The 27,036-nt window shown below is 31.1% G+C and overlaps 1 protein-coding gene across 1 annotated transcript in view; it reads right to left on the bottom strand.

Annotated features, from left to right (window-relative positions):
• LOC134697795 (uncharacterized) overlaps positions 1-27,036 on the bottom strand; it is a 70,714-nt gene that overhangs the window by 31,900 nt on the left and 11,778 nt on the right. The window contains exons 3-15 of the mRNA XM_063560079.1: positions 26,067-26,128; positions 16,755-16,823; positions 13,749-13,828; positions 13,227-13,347; positions 12,590-12,681; positions 7,852-7,978; positions 6,968-7,087; positions 5,463-5,670; positions 4,373-4,437; positions 3,564-3,677; positions 2,093-2,269; positions 1,445-1,554; positions 19-160 (exon numbers count right to left, since the gene is read on the bottom strand). Coding sequence (XP_063416149.1) covers positions 19-160; positions 1,445-1,554; positions 2,093-2,269; positions 3,564-3,677; positions 4,373-4,437; positions 5,463-5,670; positions 6,968-7,087; positions 7,852-7,978; positions 12,590-12,681; positions 13,227-13,347; positions 13,749-13,828; positions 16,755-16,823; positions 26,067-26,128 — 1,487 coding nt within the window. The remainder of the gene's footprint in view (positions 1-18; positions 161-1,444; positions 1,555-2,092; positions 2,270-3,563; positions 3,678-4,372; positions 4,438-5,462; positions 5,671-6,967; positions 7,088-7,851; positions 7,979-12,589; positions 12,682-13,226; positions 13,348-13,748; positions 13,829-16,754; positions 16,824-26,066; positions 26,129-27,036) is intronic.

The following is a 27,036-nucleotide window of genomic DNA, read 5'->3' on the forward strand; positions in this document are numbered from 1 at the left end:
TTTGCATATCTTCCTTACCATATAACAAATGAAAGTAGTTATTTTTATTCCGGATGAGGTGTTGGTTGACATATTCAAAGGAAGAACATTGTAAATTTGGCATTTTATAAATCCTTGTTTCCGGGTATTCGAAATCATCACCAGGAAAAGTTGTTACCACCTGTAATGACATAAAATTGAGAATGGAAATGGGGAATGTGTCAAAGAGACAACAACCAGACCATATAAAAAACAACAACAGAAGGTCACCAACAGGTCTTCAATGTAGCGAGAAATTCCCGCACCCGGAGGCGTCCTTCAGCTGGCCCCTAAACAAATATATACTAGTTCAGTGATAATGAACGCCATACTAATTTCCAAATTGTACACAAGAAACTAAAATTAAAAAAAATACAAGACTAATAAAAGTCAGAGGCTCCTGACTTGGGACAGGCGCAAAAATGCGGCGGGGTTGAACATGTTTATGAGATCTGAACCCTCCCCCTATACCTGTAGCCAATGTAGAAAAGTAAATGCATAACAATACCCACATTTAAAATTCAATTCAAGAGAAGTCCTAGTCTGATGTCAGAAGATGTAACCAAAGAAAATAAACAAAATGACAATAATACATAAATAACAACAGACTACTAGCAGTTCAGTGACATGCCAGCTCCAGACTTCAGTTAAACTGATAATAAGATTATGATTTCATCATAGAACATTTTGTTAGCTAATTGATTTTACAACAGCCTCAAGATAACATAAAATACAAATAGTTTCCATAAGCGACTGACCCCTTTTTATTGAGCTGAAATGCACATTCAACAATTGTAAAATGCTAGTTTTGCTTTTTGTGATTATATTTTTGTATGTTTTTCCTTTTCGTGATTTGTAAAATAAAAAAATAAATAAAAAAAATAATATTAAAGATATAAACAAAATATTAAGATACAAAAGGTTCGTACAGGGCGTTTAAGTGGAAGAAAAAAAACAATATCAGTTTCAGAAGTTAAAACAAATGATAAATAACATAAACATTCGTAATATTTAAAAATCGAACCTCAAAAAAACTTCAGAGACGAACTAGTTTGAACAACCTTCATAGAGTTTGATTGGTTATACCAATTTAAATCATGCAAAAAGCCAAAACAAAAGGCGCTAATTTCAGTGGAGATCAACATTCTTACAGGAGAAAACTTGGGCTTCCTCTAAGGCGACCATTTAGCTAATATACAGAAAGATTGTCTTATTATTATTTAAATTATATTTTATCAAATTATTTAATTTCATGTCCGTTATTGTTAAAATTGGGCTTTGCACAGAATTAAACATTGATATGATCTCTAATAAATATTGTAATTATCATCATAACAAACTGAGCTGAAACACGGCGTAGTGAGAATTTTTAAAATATAAGTTATTTATTATACGACTGTGCATTTGTGTTTACTACGATTCTTACCCAGCAGATAAATTCATTCGATCCATCCATTGCTTGTGTCAGAATCATTTGAGTAGACATTTTCTCTGACAAATCAAATTCATCATTAAGAAAAGCTAAACATTTATATTCTGAAATAATAATATTAATCATAGATATAACATTAATAATGTACAAAGATATTTGTAATGCATAACTCAAAACTACATATTTTAATGGTTTTTAATTCAAATTAGCCTGTAAGAGTAATGCATTAAAATATACAGGATTGAGTATTCGAGTATATTTTAAGTCCTTTGTATAGATTTAGAGCATTCATTAGGTATAAGTATCAAAAACCCTTACACATATATGTATACATATCTACTTTGTCAGTCTTGAACGACAAAAGATAATTGCTTTTATCTAGTTTTCCATTTAATTTGGTGCGTTTTCTATTTAATAGGCGTTTCGTTCAAGAATGTATAAGATTTACATTTGAAGAAAGACAACTCAAAACCTTTGATTTAGTAATATTCAAATTCCCTTCTTTTGTATAACGTTTTTGTAATGTTGCTTCTGTATAGTGTGATGTCGATTGTATGATGAGATATATCCACATGAAAAAGGTTTATTAATATACTTTTTATTTTATTACACAATTGGATAGTTATCTTGTGAAACACTCACTACTTTCAGTTTTCACTCCAATGCAGTTGTTTGAAGTTATCTGTACGTGTGTATTATATGTACATGTGATGGCATTCCAATCTGAAACGTTTCCTGTACATTTGTGACCTCCAAGAACAGCTTCAAATGGGATAGTTCCAGATAGACCACATGGTGATTCCCATAGCTCTCCCTCTCCTGATAATATAACAATGTTGATATTTAACAATTTGTTTTCTTTTGCAAGAACAAAGAAAACAAAATTGTACAGTTGTTAATAACAATTTAATAAACTTCATGTTAATAGTTATCAAAGGTACTAGGATTATAATTTAGTACGCCAGACGCGCGTTTCGTCTACACAAGTCTCAAAATAGTTGTTGAGCCAAACAAGTACAAAGTTGAACACCATTGAGGACCCAAACAAAGGTGGTGCCAAATACCGCTAAGGTAAACTATTTCTGGGATAAGATTAATCCTTAGTTTTTCCAAAAATTCTAAGTTTTGTAACAGGAAATTTATAAAAATAACCATATAATTATTATTCATGTAATTTAGTACGCCAGACGCGCATTTCGTCTACAGATTTTTCATATGGCAAAATACTAGGGTACTCATTTATTTCAAATCACGGCTTTTCCAGTGTTTTGTTTTAATAAACCCTCACATACTAGTCCATTAAAAAGAAAAAGATATAAATTAATTTTAGAGATAATGATAACAGAAATTCTAAATAATAATTGAATAAAAATTGAGATGCGATAGAACAGATAGCTGCCTCTCAAAACAACTTTGTCCATTTCGTCTTCACCTATACCTTTTTCCCAACTCTATTAACAATGCCAAAATGTGGTTTTTATACATATTATTTGGAAATATTGGTTAGAGTTAATCAATTTTTCCAATCTTTTACGATTGTTTTAACGTACAGTACATGATGCTGGCTGTGCGATCAAAGAAAGATATGTCAGCGACTGAAAATTATATAAAGGAAGCACATAAGTTGCACTAATTACCGTAGGATTTGCGGTAAAAAGGAAAAATGAATTAACATTCAGCAGCTAGATACCAAAGTGGCAATAATTTTTATTGTATTTCAACAGTCAAATGTTATGTTTGGGTATTTTTTTTTTAGATTAAGTAAGTCTACAAAATAATGATATTGTGATAAATGAAACATAACAAAGAATGCATTTTGTACCAACTTAAATCGACACTGCATAAGTGTTATTAACACCAACCCGAATCGGTACGATTTGTTTAATGCTTAATCTTACTTTTGGTGAAGGCAAATTATAACATACAGCAAAGCTATTTTCTGCAGGCACGAAACAGAATAAGTACATTTTTAATGGCGTGTACAACCTTTTCGTTATCTCATGTTCTTGTTTATATAAGTACTTTGTTTTTTAAGATAAAATAATGTAAAGAGGAACTCACTTTTTTTAATACCTCTCGGAAAGTTTTGTGTAGGTTCATATATTATACTTACGTAACAGATTTCTCCTTTGAGGACTTCTATATCTGCTTTCGATTCTACCTGAATATGTGTCCTTTTTAAAATTACACATCTCAATATGATTTTTATCCTCTCGAAAACTGCGACCTTTAGAAAAAAAAATGTATGCAAACTCACACCACATCTTCCTATATCTACTTAGTGTGAAAATAAAAGCACATATTTCATATGTCGGTAATGATGCATGAAAAAGTATACAGACATACAAACTTGCTGTTTAATGTGAAGACTATACTTTGACTTATAACGGTTCATTTTTTAGACAGTATGACTCAGTGGGGAGTTGTCTCATTGGAACTTATATCATATATTCTTATTTGAATAACCGTTATCTGCATCGTTGGTTATATGATTACTTGATAATGTTTGCAAAAATGTAAAACAATATGCATGGTACATATAATATTTAATATTTCAATTTACATCTGGAATATTTAACCCATGACAGATGGGTAGTGATAATACAAAACATAACTACAAATATCGTTAGCGTATTGTAAAGAGGAAGTTATGTTGTCTTCTAAATTAACATCAGCAATGAAATTTCATATTATAAACACTATATGAAATATTTTCATAAAAGCATGTGCAATGCGGAAAATAGTATAGGAAAAACTACATAAGATTAAAATATTTTAAAACCGAAGGTTATTTAATGTAGATAAAACGCGATTTAGTTGTATCAAATCATATCATTTTATTCATTAGGCATTATTCAAAGAATTTCCAACTATGAAATTGATGAAAGATGTTCATAGCTTTAAGTGATGATTTATACCAACCTAATCGGAACTGGAGAATGTTGTTATGCGGACGTTTCAATTCAATGCAAGTGTATCTCGTTGAGCTGAAATAAAAACATCTTTGGAATCACTTTGCTCTTTTCCGTGTAAAATTAAATATAAGGGTTCTGATTTGTCTGATTTTGAAATTAAAAGAAAGTTCAAATGAGCGTTAACTTTGCATGTCTTTAAAATAAATATATATGTACTAAGATAAAAACAAATAAGCATAATTTTTTTCGAGTTAATGAATTCGGAACTTAAGACAAAATTTTGTTTGACACTCGCGTGATTGTCTTTTGTTTTCAAAGTAAATAAAAGTAAACCTAGGTAAAGTTATATATAAGACAGCTTTAAAACACCATGTAATAACTCTAAGTATATACAAGAAGATATATCCAGTGCTTTAAATAAGGGTATTCAATCCTCCTTGTCCCAAGCCAAAGTAATATCTTAAATTATCATTCAGTTTATATGTAAATGCCAATATTTTTTTTAGATGTTTTAATTCATCACGAGAATGTTACAACATAATTGGTCTCACATTGAATATTTTTAAATCATTAATTTCATGAAGAAGTTATCTAAATCGTAAAATAATATTTTTTTCTGCCAGAATAGCACAAATAAAAAGATGCAATAATTTATGTATTAACAGTGCTACAAATTAACTTTTGAGATCACATAACTACATAAACAAGAATGTCTCCAAAGTATTCAGATGTCCAACTCGCACTATCATTTTCTATGTTCAGTGGACCGTGAAACTGCGGTCAAAACTCTTGTGTGGTATTAAAATGAGAACGATCATATCATAGGTAAAATGTGTATTAAGTTTCAAATTCATTGTACTTCAACTTCATCAAAAACTACCTCAACCAAAAACTTTAAACTAAAGCGACACAAATAGACAAACAGACGGACGGACGGACGAACAAACGAACGAACAAACGAAAAAACGAACAAACGAACGAACGAACGAACGAAAGAACTAACGGACGGACGGACGGACGAACGAACGAACGAACGGATGCTTAGACCAGAAAACATAATGCCCCTCTACTGTCATAGGTGGGGCATACAAACTTACCAGCCATTATTAAAGTTGGACACCAACTTATATAGGTACTGTGCAGGAAGAGATACTCGTTCTAAACATACAAAATGGCCAAGGTTTGAGAAATAAATGTGAGTCCGATTTATTACCACTTTTTCTTCCTTGTTGTTTTCAAACAACAACCACTTTCCTCGAACTAGCTCACTAAATGAAACCTCTGACCAGAAATGTTCTTTGTTATCTGAAAAAAAGTAAGGTTTGATAGAGATTGTTTTTTATCATGTATAGACAAAATATGTTTTTTTAACGTTAGAGTAGCTAATCTAAAATGGCATGTAAAATATAACGATGATAAAGCTTAAAAGAAATGTTTGCTATTATACAAAACACTCTCTAAAATATCAATACTAATAGAAAACAATAGTTTTTTTTTTTAACAAAAGGGAGATGTGGTAGGATTGCCTAAACTTTTAAGAGCCACCAGAGACCACAGACGACATTCAAGAATATGTTAAAACCAAAATAATACACTTTCGTGTGTTATATATATGAACGTATATACACATAGTAAATTACGTAAATGTAACAGCTGCGTGATGAATTATGTATAAACAAAGATGTGGTATGATTGCCAATGAGACAACTCTCCACAAGAGACAAAAATCACACAGAAATTAACAACTGTAGCATATACAATAGCATATATATAACTAATGAAAAAATAAAAGTACAATTCGTTTCACCTGAAACCCTGACACGTCTTCTTTTATTAAAGTTAAATTTCATCTGTTTTTAATCGATTTTTCCCTTTTTTCAGTAGTGATGTAATATTTAATGTTATTTTAATATATTTTAGTACAACAAAATAATTTCATTTAAGTGCAATCGTATCATACCTAGTAATTTAACCCACTCTAGCATTAGAAAGTTACCAAACGAGATATTTCCAGACAGCGATATATATAATTCTTATTCTCACAAACTATACTGCAACTTATCAGTATAATCAGCTACATGAAGGAATTTTTAAAAAGGACTTCGGTTTTTCTACCCTAGAAAAAGATTTATTTAAGCTGTAGTTGGTCTGTAACTATTTTTTAAACTGTCTTTTTATACGTTACCCGTGTGTCTGGCGTACAAAATTAGAAAGCTCAAGCTTCTTTGATGAGGTTTGTTAAAACCAATAAGTCGATGCTACAATTTATACTCTAGGTGTATCATTGGCCCCAAAGTCAGCATTTTAGTGTTGACATGTAAAATCATAGATTCTTTTTTTATGAATCAACTGTTCGCAAGACTTAAAATCCAAATCAAGATTTATACCCAATGAATAAAATACTTTATCTGTATTTGGCCAAACCTATTGGAATTTCTAATTGGTTTAAAAATTTAGTTTATACTTTTGAATCAACCGTCACTGATGAGTTTATTAGAAAAGTCAACGCGCTTCGGGCGTTAAAAAAATAAGCATGATATCTTTGATGAGTTTGTTCGCTGCACTATATCCCTAAAAGTTATACTAATTAGAATTCACTTACTACAGAGACCACATGTTTTTCTGCAGTGCGGAAGATATCGGTTATTTGATTTTTCACACATTCCTTTCTGGGCATGGTTTTGGCAAAACTTTTCATTTTCGTCTTCACATTCGTCTCGATCTACATAAAATCAAAATTGAGTTATTCGATGTTATTTTCTACCTCAGGCATATATTACCTTAGCTGTATTTGGCAAAATGTTTTAGGAATTTTGGTCCTCAATGCTCTTCAATTTCGTACTTTGTTTTGCCTTTTTAACTTTTTTTAGATTCGAGCGTCACTGATGAGTCTTTTGTAGACAAAACGCGCGTCTGGCGTATATACAAAATTTAGTCCTGGTATCTATGATGAGTTTATTCTAAACGTCTATAAAAGTTCCTTTTATCCACTGGAATGGCTTATTTAAGATTATTAGTGAAAGCTACATGTGAGGTTATAGCGTGATATACAAACAGATGGTTGTAACTTTAATTTATCTTGCATATGCACAGTTGATTGAAGCGCAATGTTTGACGTTTAGGTAACCTGCATGTTTTTTTTTGCTTTGATTGTATGTATATTTCAATTTTATTTTCCACCTCATATCTCTTGTATTTTTTCTCTTGTATTATAGTTCACGCCATTCCCTCAGTTTTTGTATTAATCATTGTTAATTAAGATTTGCCTTTTTCGGCGATTTATAAAATTTGAAAATCGAAAAACTACTGTTCGACTATAAATATACTACACATTGCCTCGTCCATATATACGATGATGACTAAATGTCTTAGAATGCTATATATGGTTTTTGTATGATGCACAGACAATAAAAAAAATCTTTCCACATTTTTTGGTGCGTGCAAAATTGTCTTGCTTCGTGAATAAGATTTTAAATAATAATTTACCCGTTCTGTTTAAATGTAACTCATAATAATCTATTCCTGTTGAGGGCTGCCCGTCTTCATGTATTGGGCATATTGGACTAAAGTATAACAGTGCTACAAATTCTTTATATGGTTTTGCAGGAAACCTCTGAAAAAACACACCATGCAACAAAAGTAAAGATATTGGTGATATCTATTAAAACAACAAAATGGAGGATACTATAATACAAATCAAAATGTAGTTTATACGAAAGAGCTAAACAGTCGTATTTCATTTGTTCTTATCTTTATGTCAAACTTACTTATAAGGTTTATTTATTTGTTCAAATATAGTTTTATTTGTAAATTAATAACACTTACTTTGGCTAAGAACTACCATAGGTGCTAATCAGTGAAATATGCAATCAAATTTGATCTCCAAGTACAAGGTAAAAATGATGAAAAGTTGACAGTAGACTATTGAAATAAAACAAAGCCACACACAGTAAACCACATTTTAATCTTATACTAGGCACAAATAACTTAAAGTAGTTTTGTAGTCCGTGTAAACAGAACATGATGTGATACAATATTGCAAGTGAAGTGAATTTATCATATTCAACCCCAAATATAAAAAAACCCTTTCATTTATCTTATTTATTCTAATTTTCGAATTCAATCTTTAGCTCGGGCTTATGAGGCCTAGATATTAAGTTATGGCCTCTTTGCGTTGTCCTCTCTCTTTTTTTCGCTACAGGTATCTCAATGAAAAACTGCTTTCTATGTTTGTCTCCGTCTTGATTATCATTCAATGAATAACTCTTATTAGTCCGGCGGCTACAAGCATATTTCAGACGAATTGTGCACATCCTGTTACAAGCATGAATTTTGGCATAGACCTTCCTCAACTATTACTCTTTTATTTCAGATAGGGAGGCATTTGAAAAAAATGTCTCACTTCCGGTAAAATCCAAAATGGCGGACGTCATACTTAAATCAGCCCAATATCGAAGGCTAGCGTGTAAAAATGTGTTATTATCATGCTACTATCATAATATTTGGTACAGACCTTTGTTTTTTACTACTTTTGGATAAATTAAATAGATAAGATATCTTCAGAAACCCCACTTCCGGTTAAAATCCAATATGGCTGACATTGTACTTAAATAAGCTTATTTTTTAGGGAGGGTAACTCAAATGTTTTTTAACGTATTGCAACTATCATTACATTATGTATGAACCTTTCTTTGGTGTTTCTGATGGATACAATGCATAAGACATATGTCTTAAAAACCCTTTCTTCCGGTTATATCCAAAATGGTGGACAGAGAAATATCAATTTTTTATTCAAATTTTCATATTTTTCTATATGTAAAGAAATAAATTTATTTTTTGCTGGTCATTAAACTTTTGGCTTAAAGTTATCCTCAAAACCACTTATTCTAGCATGTTGTAAATATTTAGATAAACAGTTGACACTTCCGGTTAAAAATATGACGTAAATTTCAAAGATGAGTCCTCAATCTATTTCTTCGATTTAGAGTTTTGGATAGATTGATTAAATCAAAATAAAATCACTATAGTACTAAAAATTATTTAAAATTATTACTATTTGGCCAAGAATACATGTTTATTCACAGTCACCATGACATGCACACATCACAGTGCACGGGATACCCGATTTTCCACATTAAAAATGACCGCGGAATCCTATCTTACATCCACAATGTATAAGCTTTTGACAAAATGATGAGGCCTCAAAAAGAGTTTTTCAAAAGTTATCCTCTTTGTCCCTGCCTGGAGAGGGTAGCATAAGAGCCAATCCTAAGCTCGTCTCCCTAAACACCTGGCTTAGTATATTGCATTATTTAGACTAGACCAAGTTGAGGGAATAGCCTCGAAAAGCCGTCCCTGTTGCGCAAATAGTTATTTTCTTGCTTCGTTAACCATGTTATACCCATCTGCTAAGTTTGTGCGATCTTACAGTAAAACCCCGGTGATTTAGTCTGATTAATCATCATTCTTTTTGTTAAAGTCACATCTTCAAATTCAATCAATGTCTCCCACATAGTCTCCCCCCCCCCTTTCAAGCAAAGAGAGAACCATATCACAACAGGTAAAGACATGGATAACAATTAGTGTTTCAGATCACTCAGATCACTCATTGCCTAGTGCATTTGAAAGACCATTGATAGATATTAATCCAAAGTATTTTGCCCTCCCAAACACCATGTCTACCCCTATGTCACGGAATAGCGAAACAGTAGTGACAACATCATCATTAACGACTGTTCGAATCATGACTCGTTTAAGTGCGTGTTTCACTGCATCAGACACATGCACCATGATTTTAGTGTCTGCCTCTAAATGTGAACTTGGTGCTGAACTTGAAATACATTACGTGGTGGATAAGATAGAATATCCTGACCATTTGTTGCTATAACTACCATACGCATCCAAGACTTCATCCACTCGTATTTCAGTTTCAAGGTATTTTATTTAGGTAAGGACATAATACCCAATCAGCATACTCAGTAGGCCGCAATTCACAATCGGAGAGCTGATTTCCAACATTTACAAAGACTGTGGTATTGTTTCTCACATCTTAATAAATTCTGCAAAAACACATATTTTCTTGCCTTGTTAACCTAATCTGTTTCTTTTTTTTTATCTTCCAACAAAACCACGTATCGTTTTCAATGACATTAAACATCAAATCCATTTGGTGATGTTGGCTGGTCAATCATCATTCTAAATGCTATAGTCACATCTTCAAACTCCCTTAATGTCACCAACGCAGTTCCTTTTCCAGCGAACGTGTTATCTTTTAATGCCTAGTGCATTTGAAAGGTCATTGATTGATATATATCTTATACTTTTCCCCTTCTAAATGCAAACCAAAGTTTGTCTGCCCTATGTCACGGAATAGCGAAACAGCAATGACATCAGTATCGACTGTTTGAGTCATGACTCAGTTAAGTCTATGTTTCACTGCATCAGACACAACTATCTTGATTCTAGTGTCAGTCTCTTCGTGTAAACATGGTGCTAAACTTGAAACATCATCAAGTGTTGGATAACACTAAACATCCTGAGCATTTGTTGCTTCAACTACCTTGTACTCAAAATTGTATTGAGCAAGCTCCTGTGAATGAAAACTTAAAAGTTCTTTCTTACTGTCGTCATCTCTCAGAAAACTTTCCCATCTTTGAGGATGTTTTTAATCATGGGTTCGTCTGTGTATTCCCTTTCCCCTAAATGTTGCCCTTGCTTCTTTTAGCAGCTTTCAAACTACCAGTATTTCGCTATTCCGTGACAAAGGGACAGACGAACTATTGATTGTATTTGGTGAGGCAAAAAACTTTGGATTGATATCTATCAATGGCCTTTCAAATGCACTAGGCAATGAGTGATCACACACTTTTATTTCTGACCAATACCTTATGACGGGTTGTGATACTGTTCTCTCTTTGCTTGAAAAGGAAAAAAAAGACTGCGTGGGAGACATTAATGGTATTTGAAGATGTGACTTTAACATAAAGAATGACGATTGATCAGCCTAAATCACCGGGGTTGTACTGTACAAACTTATCAGATCTAACATGATTAACGAACCAAGAAAGTCAATTTTTACACAAAAGGGAAATCTCATTTTAAGTGAGGCTATTCCAACGACTTGTTCTAGTCTTTTCAAGCATGTAAAACGTGTAATATACTAATGCAGGTGTTTAGTGAGACGACCTTTGGATTGACTCTTATGCTACCTAGTCTTGTCACTAATGGATTGCGAAGGGACAAAGAGGGTCCCTTTAAAAAAAATATTTCTGAGACCTCATCGTTTTTTCAGAAGCTTGTACATTATGGATGTCAGAAAGGATGCCGCGGTTATTTTTAATGTGTAAAATCGGGTCTCCCGTGCACTGCCTTGTGTGCATGTGGTGGTGACTGGGAATAAGCATGTATTCTTGGCCAAATAGAAGTAGTATTAAATATTTTTTAGTACTATAGTGATTTTATTTTGTTTAAATCAATCTATCCAAAACTCTACATCGAAGAAATAGATTGAGGACTCATCTTTAAAATTTACGTCATATTTTTACCGGAAGTGTCAACTTTATATCTTAGCATTTACAACATGCTAAAATAAGTGGTTTTGGGGATAACTTAAAGCCAAAAGTTTAATGACCAGCACAAAATAAAATCATTTTCTTTACATTTTGAAAAAAGTTGAAAATTTGAATAAAAAATTGATATTTCTCTGTCCGCCATTTTGGATACTTCCGGAAGTAAGGGTTTTTAAGACATATGTCTTATACATTGTCTCCATCAGAAGCACCAAAGAAAGGTTCATACACAATGTAATTATAGTAGCAATACGTTAAAACACATTTCAATTACCCTCCCTAAAAAATAAGCTTATTTAAGTACAATGTCCGCCATATTGGATTTTAACCGGAAGTGTGGCTTCTGAAGATATCTAATCTATTTAATTTATCCAAAAGTAGTAAAAAACAAAGGGCTGTACCAAATATTATGATAGTAGCATGATAATAGGACATTTTTACACGCTAGCCTTCGATATTGGGCTGATTTAAGTATAACGTCCGCCATTTTGGATTTTACCGGAAGTGAGACATTTTTTTCAAATGCCTCCCTATCTGAAATAAAAGAGTAATAGTTGAGGAAGGTCTTTGCTAAATTTCATGCTTGTAACAGGATGTGCACATTTTTTTACAAAGCCGCCGGACTATATATAATATTAAGAATTAAGAACACTTACTATACAAAAGTGATGGTTATTATCATCTCCAGCTGCTATCATAAAAGTATAATTTCCATGAGTCCATCCTCCTAGACAATACAGACGCTTCCCTATGGTGGATCAATAAATTTCAAATTGTTTGAAAATAGCTTGATGTCATGTTAATTTCGAATGAACTTTAATATATACTTTTGTTTACGGTTTGTGTATGAAAGTAGGAACTGCTTTCTCTTTTGAATTAAATAATTCATAATATCAAATGGTTCTATTCCATGTGTGTTAGTGTTTTTTTTTGTTTCACTTCGGTGTTCCTGCGGTTCCTGTTATTCCTTTGTTTTCCTCTTATATTGATGTGCTTCCCTCTGTTTTTGGTTTGTATTCAAGATTTGTTTTTTATCAATTGATTTATGACTTTGCATCACCGGAATACTACTGTTATTTGGAAAACCATTGTTATTTTGTTTGATTTAGGTATTTTACCCTGCCTTCTCAATATTTCAAGAAATCATTTTAGGCTACCCAAGAAATGTCTTGGTTGTAGATACAATTCGTTATTTAATCTAAATAATTAATATAGATGTCAAAATTTAAAAAAAATGCATCTACAAGCATTGCCCAATCTTGATTCAAATCAAAACAAATAAGAAAAACTTACATTCTCCCTGGGATAAAAACGGATTGCAGTTACTTCCCTTAGGTGCAAAGAAATCCATGCCATCACCTTTTAGACATTCAATTTCTAATTTTGATCTTCGCCAATCATCTTTACAAACATCCTGTAAAGAGAGGCCAATATCAACAAATATCTTTCACTATATCGACAATTATAATTACTTGCTTATTTAATTTTGTTAATTTAATGTATGACAGACTTAGGCGTTGATATAAGAAAACGTTTATTAGACTTTAATGTCCATGCGGCAAACAGGTTTCCAACGCGTTGATTTTTTGGTAAAAGGGTAACATGTAAGAGGTTCGTATACATTAAAGTGTAGAAATGAAAATTCTGATCATGAAAAAAAAGAATAAAGAAAGGAATGGGGGAAGTTTAATTTGTTTTCAAGCATTACTGCCCAAATATGTAGTAAATATTTATCCTGCCTAAATAACTGATGTCTTATTTCTAGACATGTTCATGTTTTCCACAAAACAAATTAGAAACTAAATAAATGGCTACCTGATTAGTCAGTCTACTTTTGGTCCGAAATGTAAAGCCACCAGCTACAGGACAAACGGTTGGCTCCGGATTCCAACTAGCTAAAATAAGTTGACGATATTTTAAATAAAGTGTAAAATGGAAATACATTTAAGATTGAACATTTCTTTTTAAATTTTAGTAAAGTTTGTGTAGGTTTCATTATGAATTGGATGTTGCAAAAAATAGCGTGTTTATCAGGGGGGAAAAGCTGAAAAATGATAGTCAACATGTTCAATTAAACCACTTATTGACTTCACCAAAACACATTGTTGCATATAGTATTATTTTAGTTGTGTTTTCGATATGATTGAAATTTGGATTTTTTTATTGATTGATAGGTGTATAGCTCTACTATCAGCAGAACTATTGTGCTATATCTTGGCGGTCAGTTTTTATTGTTGGAGTAATTCAGTAGAGCTATTGTGCTATATCTTGGAGGTCAGTTTTTATTGTTGGAGTAATTCAGCAGAGCTATTGTGCTATATCTTGGCGGTCAGTTTTTGTTGTTGGAGTAATTCAGCAGAGCTATTGTGCTATATCTTGGCGGTCAGTTTTTGTTGTTGGAGTAATTCAGCAGAGCTATTGTGATATATCTTGGCGGTCAGTTTTTATTGTTGGAGTAATTCAGCAGAGCTATTGTGATATATCTTGGCGGTCAGTTTTTGTTGTTGGAGTAATTCAGCAGAGCTATTGTGCTATATCTTGGCGGTCAGTTTTTATTGTTGGAGTAATTCAGCAGAGCTATTGTGATATATCTTGGCGGTCAGTTTTTGTTGATGGAGTAATTCAGACAGCTCAGATAAAAACGTCGACCGTCTATGGATAAACTAACAATCCTAGTTTATAAAGATTATAATTGACCAGTTTAACCTATCGGCCATAGCGTTTAGATTTTGTATTAAATAGTGTATACGCCTGAAAACATGCTGTAAAATGATATTCGCCTCGCAATACGACACTTGGAACTTACTAAAGTGATACAATGGGTATTCACTGATCTAAACATCTTATATTTTTAATTGAACAGTTATTGAAAATGTGTGATATACAATTAGTTCGGTGAATAGTTGTTATTAAGCTTGTTCGCCCTCATAACATAGAATTAGATAATAACTGTCTTTTTTTCAAAAAAATATGATTACAACTTGGACAAAATTTGAATACTCGCTACAGCATAAGTGATTATCAGTCTTTCTTTTTCAAAAGTAAAAAAAACCAGCATAGCTTTCCTATCCAAAAGACAGTGATTGTAATGTATCGAAGTAGCTAGGCGAAATTTGTTTGTCTCCAAAACAACAAAACATATTTACATGACATAAACTTGCATCTGTGGATATAAATCAATGAAACTGTTAACTATAAATGTATATCTTTGGGACTATTGGAATGTATAAAGGGTAAACAATTCATGGTTGAATCAACTGACGCTTTCAATCATTTGAAAACAAAAAGATTTCAAGATTATAACACAATTTGGACTGCTGCTCCTTTTTTATGATATTTATACCATACTATGTTTTTTTTGTTTCGAAACAATTGACTTTTGTTAAAACACCATCATTTAATGATAGTTGTTTCTTAAAGGTGTCAAATAACAATTGTTTTGTCATATTTATTGATTTGTTAACATTAGCTTTCAAGTCTTTGTGTTATTTACAGTTTATCTCTATCTATTATATAGAGAATAAAACATGGCAAAAATCCGTATCATATGTCGTTTCATCCCGAGACATCAAAATCAGCCCAAGGGCCTTTATGCCCGAGGGATGATATTGGCCGAGGGTGATACGGCATGTGTTACGGATTTTGCCATGTATTATACGTTTTATCATATATTTCAACAGAAGAGTATTATATTATATGAACTGTTTTCTGATCCATAGCACTGGGTTACCTTCATATCTATTTTTGTTTTGTTTCAAAGGCCTTAAAAGAACTGCTCAATTACTCATCCGAAGCACCTGGGTTACCTTACAATTTGCGAGCTGTTGTTTTGAAAAAATATTTTGTTTATTATTGTATTTATTTGTGTGTTTTGTATTTTTTATAGTTACAATTAGTGTGCAAAAAATATGAAAACTTGACGTTCGTGACGTCACATACCAAACAATGACGTCATTAAAAAAATTGACCTATTTTGAGGAAAAATTATCTTAAGCAAACAACATCAAACAAAACTGACTATGTAAAGTAGGGTGTGATAAAAGGTATGCGATAAATGGTGCGCATCAAAGTTGCGGCTGTTTTAGCCTAGTTAAAAGATAATCTGAGATGCATGTAGAGGAATCGAGGTTGCAATTGGCCTGGTTGTTTTGTAAAAGTAACCGGACGATAGAGGACGGTCGATAGGTGTTGGAAATAACTAGCAATGTTCATTTTGGCGAATTTATTTTAAAATCCGATAATTTCAAAAAAAGAAAAAAAGTATTGTTCTTTCCCTAAATCAATTCATGGGTATATTAGTAATTAATCAGGCCATTCTAAAAAAAAATCCTTCCCCATTGTAGTCTTAGACTATGTTCCAGATTGGATCAAGTATTATTCAAATAACTATTTCATCAATTAAATAGAAAAAGAGGGACGAAAGTTACTAAAGGGACAGTCAAACTCGTATATCTAAAACAAACTGACAACGCCATGGCTAAAAATGAAAAAGACTAACAGACAAAAAAAAGTTCGCATGACACATAGAAAACTAGAGAATAAACAACACGAACCCCACTAAAATCTGAGGTGATCTCAGATGCTCCCGGAAGGGTTAACAGATCCTGCTCCACATGTGGCACCAGTCGTTTTGCTTATGTGATAAAAAAAATCCGGGAAATAGTCTAATTCGGTTGGTCACATTCATGAAAGGGAAGGAAATTGTAGTTACGACGTAAGGAACACATCAATTACTGCTTAAAAATCATTGAATATGTAATAGTTCAATTGAAAAAATGCAAGAGATGCTACTTTTTAATTCTTAAATAATGCTGCACCTACCAATCCACGGCCAATCATCAACATACATATTCTCACATAAATCTGGTGCATTGGTGCTTCTCCAAGCTCCTATAAAAATACAGAAAATACAATAAACGTCATATATTAAATGTTTTATTTGTCTTTAGAGTATCATACATCTTTTTGTTTAGAGATAATTGACACGTGTTGAACGGTAACGTCTAAGAAGAAATTCGCATCCATTTATATTTCTTTAAGAATATTTGCTGAAGCAATAATACATCTGCTCCATCAATAAATCTGTATTTGGAGATGATCTCTAGAGAGTTCTGTCATATTCTAGTTGTTGAATGGTAGGTAATCATATATCATACTTTTTTCCTTATCTTTCGGTGATCTTGACTTTCCCTCTGGTATCTTTCGTCCCTCTTTTAGCAATTACATTGTGATTTCTTTTGTGTCATTTTATTCTGGTTAAGAACACTAATTAAACTGGTCATTTACATTTTTCTTAAAATAACAATTAATTAAAGAGAAAAAAATACCAATTTGAAACATAAACTCGTGTATATTCTTAGTAACTACAATGAACAGTTTAGAATTTTTTTTATCGTTCTCTTATTATCCTATACCGTAATATGTTTTAATGAGCAACCTTGTACGTGTAACTTCCTTTGGATAATTGACTGGAAAGAAATATAGTGTTGTGTTTATTATCTTTCGTAAAAAGCATAGAGAATTTAATTCAATTGGTTTTTATGTAGTTTTTAGGCAATAATTGTTGAATTAATTTAATTTGCACAATTTGACTTCATGTAATCATTGAAATGTGAAAATGTCAACTGCTAAAATAATAATTAAAAACAATTCTAAAACATTTGTTTTCAAATGGCGAATGTGATTTTATTCATTTAATATTGAATAGAAAGAAATATTAAAATTGTCACAAATAAGATTGATATTTTTACAACATTTAAGCATGTACTTATAAAATACTAGGTTCTGGTGTAATACTAAAGATGAAATCATGTAACCATGTAAATTGTCTATTTATGAGACATAATAGCTATAAAATTACTCGAATTACATTTCATAAACAATAACCGATACGAAACTGAGCGAAATAATAAGTTATTTTAAAGCTGTGACAATAAAATCAACAGATGACAATGTTTGGGAACAACAATTATAACCTAATTATTTTCTTTTAGTTTCGAATAATTAACTATTTCTGAACATGACGTTAATTATACACATATTGATAAAGATTTTTTTGTCAAATTATATCGCCATTGTTTATTCATCGATGAGATATTTGCATCCGGGTCCATTAAAGAAATAGATTATTCGGAACATTTCAAAGGCTAATTTATAATCTTCCGAAGATCTAAAAGCAAAATAAATTGTATAATAGTGAATGATTCCAAACGCAATAACTTTAAGAGGATGGGTGATATGTTTTTAAAAGAGTTATAGGAACATCTTTAATACTGAAACACAAATGTTTTATTTTGATTGCCTTATAGATGAGAGGAAATAGGAAATACACATAAAAGAAAGAAACAACGCAAAACAAAATCAATCAACAGGTAAAAATACAGTCTGCCATATTAGCCAAGAGAATATTTGATATAATAGATACATGAGATGTGGTGTGAGTGCCAATGAGACAACTCTCCATCCAAATAACAATTCAAAAAAGTAAACCATTATAAGAATATCAAAATAATCCAAAGCCTTAAAACAAATACTATATATTGACATCTTGTATTTTTCAATATTTTTGTTTGATACGTCTGCAATATTGTCGAATTGGTCTCTCATTTGTTCATACCCCATGTCTAATATTATATGTTTATTTCTAATGACTAAAAGCCGTATTTTGCTAGATTTTATCTTATAAGAATAATTTTTGATATATTGATAAACCGTACGTCTGGCTTCAACTCAAATAACAATAATTCATTTTTTTTCAAACAAAACTGTATACAAGAGAGTAAAGAACCGATTTAATTACATAACAAGGATCCATCCGATAATACAAATACGAAAATAGATAATGTCAAATGTACAAATGTGTCCAATTGAAAACAAAGTCTCTGACGTTTTTTTGGTTTTAACAAATAATAATTTGAAAATAAAAATGTTTTAATAAGTTAATTTTCTCTTTCTCGTTGTGGTGTACTTCTTTACAAAGTCTTTGTATAAGAGTAAACTTGATGCTTGGAGCCGAAAAGTAAACTTTAAAAACATATTGTGGTCATTTCACCTTAATAAATGCGCAAATAATGTGTATGAACGTAATATAAATAATCACTTACTAATCCAAACGATCAACTATGCTATTTCAGAAAATGAAAGTCGGAGGTTTTGAGGTTTGTATGATGTATGATCATTTTGGGAGTTTTCAACAGGTTATTAAAAAACAAGTTTATAACATATTACTTTCCTTTGAGTATTTAACTACAGTTAGCATCGCCTTTAAAATCACATAAATTGCATGTCTCTTTCTTTTATGCGTTTCATGATTTTGATTGCAAGCAATCATTTCTCTATAAATATAATACCACGTAATGTACCAAATAAAAAGTCTGTACAAACTAATTTTGAACTGCTCATTTAGAAGTTCATGACACTATAAAGATATGATACTAAACAATTAGGAATATGATAATACCAATGAGGCAACTATCTACCACAACATGTTTTTTTGCCCCGCCTACGATAGTAGAGGGGCATTATGTTTTCTGGTCTGTGCGTCCGTTCGTCCGTCTGTTTGTCTGTCCGTTCGTTCGTCCGTCCTTTCGTCCGTCTGTCCCGCTTCAGGTCAAAGTAGTTTTTGATGAAGTTGAAGTCCAATCAACTTGAAACTTAGTACACATGTTCCTTATGATATGATCTTTCTAATTTTTAAACCAAATTGACCCCAATATCACGGTCCACTGAACATAGATATTGAAAGTGCATGTTTCAGGTTAAATATTTTGGTCAAGGTAGTTTTTGATGAAGTTGAAGTCCAATCAACTTGAAACTTAGTACCCATGTTCCTTATGATATTATCTTTCTAATTTTAATGCCTAATTATATTTTTTATCCCATTTCATGGTCCATTGAACATGGAAAATGATAGTGCGAGTGGGGCATTCGTGTACTTTGGACACATTCTTGTTTTATTCTGTGAAAAATCCACATGAAGTCAAAATAATAAATATGATATGAATGTCAATGAGGCAACTATCAACCATCACGTAGATGTGAGCAACCGTTGGTGACTAAACTCCTTTAAACATGTTGGGTGTGAAAAATTAGGAAACAGTTTTGTACAGCATTTTGATTCAAAAATGTAAAGATACGTAATATGTGATTCTTATATACAACATATTTCGATAAAACCTAAAATTGTTATTTCCTTAAATAAGTTAATAAATTATTATATATCTTACCTACAGAAAAAAACCCAGTAAAATGTTTGACATGTCAAAGTGAAGAAAACATACGTCAATCTATTGAGATAATATCAATAATGAGTTATACTGTATATCATCTTAGATATATCAGATGCCAAAATAAATAAAATGAGTTCATATTTGAAACTTATATCCAGAGTCACTCTGTTCAATAATATAGTATTGACACTGTATATTTTTGTTTATTTGGCTTGAAAATTAGACATGCCCTTTCGTTGTAGCTGAATTTAATACATGATGAAAGTCTACTTTAAGGTCATGATGCTACTAAAGATGTTTTAATATCTCTGTTGAACATTATTAGTCCATGTAACTATCATACTACATTCAATATTGCTACTCATACGTTTTAATTCGATTCTCAAGAGAGTATCTAATGTTTTCACATCAATAATAAGTCAACAAGTGGGAACAATAATACAGAAATCTTTATTGATGCTTAAAACATAGACATATCTGTCTGTAACTTTCGTTGAAAGTCAGATGCTTAAGGAATAATTATATTGGATTATGTTTTAATTGAAAAAGATTTAACTATTTACATTTAATAACAATATTTAAATGAAACTATCATTCGTACGCATAATTGTTCTTTTTAATTAATCAAACACACTATGAAAAATGTTATGATATTTTACCGTTTCATTGAATAAAACCTAATTACAACGTTAACACCTTACACGGAGCACTATAAGACTCAACAGCATCTAATTGGATTGTAGCATGGTCCATATTTACTTAATGAAATGTATGATATCACTTGCAAACAATTTAAACATTGACAACATTCATAATTATTGCTAAAAGACAATTATTGACTGTTATTGTTTTGAAGGGAAAACGCAATGACAGAGTCGTTGGTGAGGTGCCTGATTTGGGTTGAAAATTACAAAGGGGAAAATACAGAAATAAATTATGTTGTCGAATAGTTATTAAAGGTACCAGGTTTATGATTTAATACGCCAGACGCGCGTTTCGTCTACACAAGACTCATCAATGACGCTCAGATCAATAAAGATGAAGCTAAACAAGTTCAAAGTTGAGAAACGTGGAATAAGTTTGTATATTTACAATCCTTAGTTTCGCGTATTCAGAAATACACTCATACACTAATATAAAAAAAATGACATAGGTTAAGATGTAATTTGCATTTAAGGCAACATCTAGTTTTTAAGGTTTTGATTTTAGATTTAGAATATTTAATAACTTTACCATTTGGAGATGACATTGCAATATAGAAAATACAGACCATCTTTATCAACTGCCATCAGACACGAAAATGGTTCCAGATGTTGCACGCAAAATAGAAATTCAACGTTTAATTTGCGACTGAGTTCACCCCTTGTTATTCGTTTGGATCATGTAGCTTATTATTCAGTTTTCAATATTGTGTCATGTGTACTATTGTTTGTCTGTTTGTCATTTTTTTTTTCATTTTTAGCAATGGCGTTGTCAGTTAATTTTCAATGTATGAGTCTAACTGTCTCTCTGGTATCTTTCGTCCCTCTTTTAAGCTGGATGTCAGAATTAAAGTAACTATATTATTACCTCAATGTATTGTATTAATCTTCACTTCAGTAATATAACTTTTGAACAAATAAAGGATGAAATAACTTCCAATGAAAGGATACAGAAAAAGTAAACTAAGCGTGATCAGTCATACTACACTTTCAGTACACTAATTGTAGCATGCCAATGAAAATTAGCCTTGTTTCTAAGATTTAAAGAGAAAAATTTATAAGCATTACACTCTTGTACGATTGCCTACAATTGGTTTTCACAATTCAATTAACCTACTTAACAACTTTACCACTACTTAATGTATATTTAAATACTTTGTCAGATAATTAGGTCCAAATCACGAATTACAGCAAAGAAATCTTTATTTCTGTTATAAATTAGTAATAAGTTTCATGTACAAGGAGTCAAAATTGAGATTAACTTGCGACTTATGAGCTTTTTTTCTCAGCGAAGATAGAGGAGATATTATATAGCAAGAACGTATGCTACTTCTCTGAGTAATCTGTTTGGTTGTACCACACTTTTTTTGTTTCTTCATTCGGGCTCATTATATATAGTTTTCTTTTTTAGTTAAAACATATAATTATATACATATAACTGAATAATATTGATTTCAACAATAGTTTTAAAGATCTTTTTGTCAAAATCTAGAAATATGTTAGTACTTATTTAGTGTCCTCTCGTGTTATGAAGTTATTTTGTTTTTAGTTTCCTTTCTCTGTTGTTATTAATGCAGTCTGTTTTTCCGAAAAAAAAATCTATTTTTAAATTTAATGACTAGATGGATATTAGTCTCCAACAGTGGAGACGAAATCTAATTTCCTTCTTTTTGCCTAGATAATTAATTCAATATACGTTCATATATCGCTTTTCATTTTAACAACTATAAAATGTAAGGCTACAAATTTTAACTAAAAGTACTAAAATGATGACGGTCATTCTAATTAGTTTAAAGATGTTATTCTACTTGCATAAGTATTCATATAGGTTATGTTAAAGCTTTCATAAACATATGGTAAACTTTCAAATGTGCCAGGTATCAAATAGAGCTCATTTTACATGTAAAAGGGATGACAAGAAAATGTTTCATTTTAATATACTTCCTAAATCTCATGTTGATAACATTTAATTTATTATGCCAGTTTTAAATCGAAGGTACAGTGTAATCGAAGGTACAATGTAATCGAAGGTACAATGTAATCGAAGGTACAATGTAATCGAAAGTACAATGTAATCGAAGGTACAATGTAATCGAAAGTACAATGTAATCGAAGGTACAATGTAATCGAAAGTACAATGTAATCGAAGTCAAAGCACACGAGTCATATCTACAACTCAGTTCAATCAATCTCCTTTGTCAAATACAAGTGCTGTGGAGAATCCAATTCTTATTGATATAAATTAATCAGTTTATCACACTTCTAAAAATATAATTTCTACTGATATATAAATACTTTAGAAAAATAAAGGCAGCAGGTTATTAGATCAAATTTTGGTTGACATTATAAGAAGAACAGAGAAAAAGACCAAAAATAGATGACATTGTCTAAATATAATAAAACATATAATACTTTCTTCTATATATAACACTCAAGAGGAAACTGTCAATAATTTGTAAGCTGTATCTTCCTGCCAATTAATAATGGTCAGCGTTTTCTTAACATTAGGAACTCCGAGATTTAATGTTTTCATGATATAATTTTATCACATGTTATGGAAACCTTCCAACCTTCATTTATGAACCTTATATTCACCGCTTTCAAAATATTGTCACTATTTATGTACGAAACCTTTGCCACACGGCATTCTAAAATACCCGCCGTCTTTCATCGACACAAGGTGCAGAATCTACTTATGATATGATATATGATTATTTGCCCCAGAGTGTTAAACAAGAGACAATTATTAAATTTATCACACTTTTGCAATTGATGCTTACATAAAGGCTTCGTATTTTATCATTTGTTCAAATTATTACAAACAAGTTTATATCGTTATTCACAAAATGGTGTTAACACAAATTAAACGAAGTATATGCTATAACATAAATTGACGTTGAAAATAAACTGTTTATCGATTATAATATTTATCCTCCCTGCGCTCCCAGTAAAGGTATTGCTCCCTTTGGAGTTCATGCGATTCCCTCAGTGTTCTTTTTACCTTCATTCATATGTTCTTAATCAATGTTATGATATTAAAGTACTGTTGTCTTAAATTGTAGGTATAACGATAACATTGTTTCAAAAATGCTGTAGGAGGCTAAGTTTCGTTATAAAAAGAAGATATAAAACAACAACAAAAAGAAAACTTTTGAGTAATGGTTAAACAACTCAACATAGATACCAAGCTTAAAAGTGTAAATGCCAGTCAATGGTTTCATCTACAAAGATACATCAATGAGTCTCAAAAATAAAAAGGTCACATAAATACGAAGTTTCAGTGTATAAAGGACTCAAATTTCGAAAGGTAAAAATATATTAAATATGAACCCATACGTTAAGTGTAAAGGAACTCATATATTGAAAACAAACATTTTTCATAGAAAAATTGATTCATCACAATATAACAGTCGAATTGTAATTTAAGCGAATCTAAAATATACATTTAGGAAGCAAGTGGCGGAAAATTACAAAGCACCATATAAGTCGAGCTACCAACCAGTACTTGAATAGCACGAATAAAGTCACATGGGGATATTATACTTGGTCTGGTGATAATGCGAAGTTCGAGCTAGTAGACAAATAAATTGTACCACAATCATGAACAGATAGTTGAGATTTGTAAGGTAAAATATTGATCAGTATTTGCAAGATGTCACCTTGATAAAAAAAGAAATATGACGTATTTGACGGCAATGAAAAATCGGTTCCTAATATGACTAAATAGGATAAGCATATGTACGGGAAAAGCACCAATTTGAAAGTAGTCTTTACAAAGAGATATTCTGAATTCTTAAATGGAAAAAAAACTGACAATATCATGGGAAACGGCGGGAAAGTCAACCAACCGTCTTCTACACAAAACTATACATATATAGATTTAGAAAGTCGAACCCCGCAAATATTAAACCGTGATCGCAAAAAAAAGTTAGCATAATGATTATTATTTTTTCATGTTTCATGTTTTATTGAAACTTTTAACATTTTAATATCCAAGTTTCAACATATTTTCTTATACCGTCATGATTAGATATCAATCTAGTGACTTCAAAAATTTAATAATACATATGCTCTTCCTATGTTTAACTTGATATATAAGAACTTTGGTTCTATCTTAAGGAAATTAAATTTAGCTCATACAATCACAAGGAGTATTAATATCCGTTTTGTTTAAATATACTTTTTCACTCTTTTGGTCTTTAGGAAAATGTTGTTTGTGCTGTTTTAGACCCTTCTACAACGAAATTTGTTTGACATGCACACGTATAAAAATTGCGGTTTTTATCCAACGCATTCATAGGTTTGAACGTAGTTTTCAATTTAGACTCGTATATATATATATATATATATATATTTGATCAAACTTGTGATAAAGTCTTAAAATAAACCTGTCTCTTGTATGTTTTTAATGCAAGCCAACTCGCTTGTCTATAGTTGAATCACTGCAGACAATTTTTTCAGGCTAAATATTAAAGTCTATATCACATTCATGTTTGGGTTGAGAGTAAATAATTTATGCAATAGGTTGGTTCTATAAAATTCTATCTTCGTGATTTCTGTTTCCTCCTGTTGTAACAAAGCATATAAGAAGTTCTCTTCAGTAAATTACTTTGATACATTACACATTAAATAGGGAAATACTAAACCATGTAGGAGTTAATTTCAAATGTTATCATATTTGAAGAAAAAAATATATATTGTATAACATGCAAATGGTTTTGTTAACAGTAAATTTTGATTTTATTATCGCATTATTTCACATTATTATGTAATTTCAAAAAATGAATTTAACAGTTTTATGAATAACGTATTTTAACTCAAACGCCTGCATACTTTATACTACGATGCTATATATATGATCTTATATCATCGTTGTAATATAAAATGTCAAGCATGGTTTTAATCTGATAATTCTTTGAATTAGGATTTTAAATTCGTTACAAATTCGCATAACAGTATTGTCATGCATGTGATAGTTTTGTTTTTGTTAGTTTTTATTTGTCTTAAAAGAGATCCAATCAAATTCGAAGATATAAAAAAACATGAACATGCATTATAAACAGATGAAATTAAGCTTACAACTGCGTTGGCTTTAAAAGTTTTAATCCTTCCTAAGGGAAAGAATTCGAAAAAGTAAAAATCAATCTCTCTGTAAATGGTTCTTTACGGCTTTTACAAATATACTATTGTTCTTTTAATATTACCTTGTGTCACCTGTATAACGTTGTTACTCCGTAAGGTAAAACTCATGCAGACGTAGACAATTCTGTAAAAAAAAATATAATTAATGGCACTTTCAATGATTTGAATACATTTTTGTGTGGCATTACTTGATGCTTTATATTTCGATATATTGCAACATTTTCCAATTATTTCTAATCAGCACCATGACAGTTCTTTTAATGTATTGTACTTTGCCGTCGTGGAAGACAAAATGTGGTAAAGAGTACGAATAACGGATATGTTCTTCGTTCAGAGTTTCTCGTGTATAGAAATACAACGTTTAACGTTAAACGTTAGCTGTATTATAAAAAGAACCATTGTGACAATTGCAGTAAGCATTTTGCGGCTTGTTCTCTAAGCTGATGAAATCCTTTTTAAGGCTCGCATAAATATAATACATATATATATTCAGTATTTTTTCTAGATCATTGGATGGAATACATACTATATTTTATTACATTAATACAGATTTTTTTAAAATATCTTTTTTGTCCGTGGTATCAAATGTATCGTTCACATTATAATAGATGACTTATCACGTGCAGAAATAAATGCAGTTGGCAGAAACCAAAGTTACAGTCTTTCAAGTAGCTGCAAATGTGCTTTATTTAAGGCTAGATCACCCCTAGTTTTTTTTGGTGGGGTTCGTGTTGTTTATTCTTAGGTTTTCTATGTTGTGTTATGTGTACTATTGTTTGTCTGTTTGTCTTTTTCATTTTTAGCCATGGCGTTGTCAGTTTGTTTTAGATTTATTAGTTTGACTGTCCCTTTGGTATCTTTCGTCCTTCTTTTAAACCTAGTTATATCAAGAAAGTACAGTTAATTTTTAGATTTAAAGTGTGTTGTCCATTTAAAAGTAAAATATGGAAAAAATGGATTTAATTATTTACAAAATTTACTTCTGGATACTATCTTATGATCATAAACAAGCTTCTGTCCAAATTTGGTACA

The sequence above is a fragment of the Mytilus trossulus genome, chromosome 14, assembly GCF_036588685.1.
Source record: "Mytilus trossulus isolate FHL-02 chromosome 14, PNRI_Mtr1.1.1.hap1, whole genome shotgun sequence".
NCBI classification, from domain to species: domain Eukaryota; kingdom Metazoa; phylum Mollusca; class Bivalvia; order Mytilida; family Mytilidae; genus Mytilus; species Mytilus trossulus.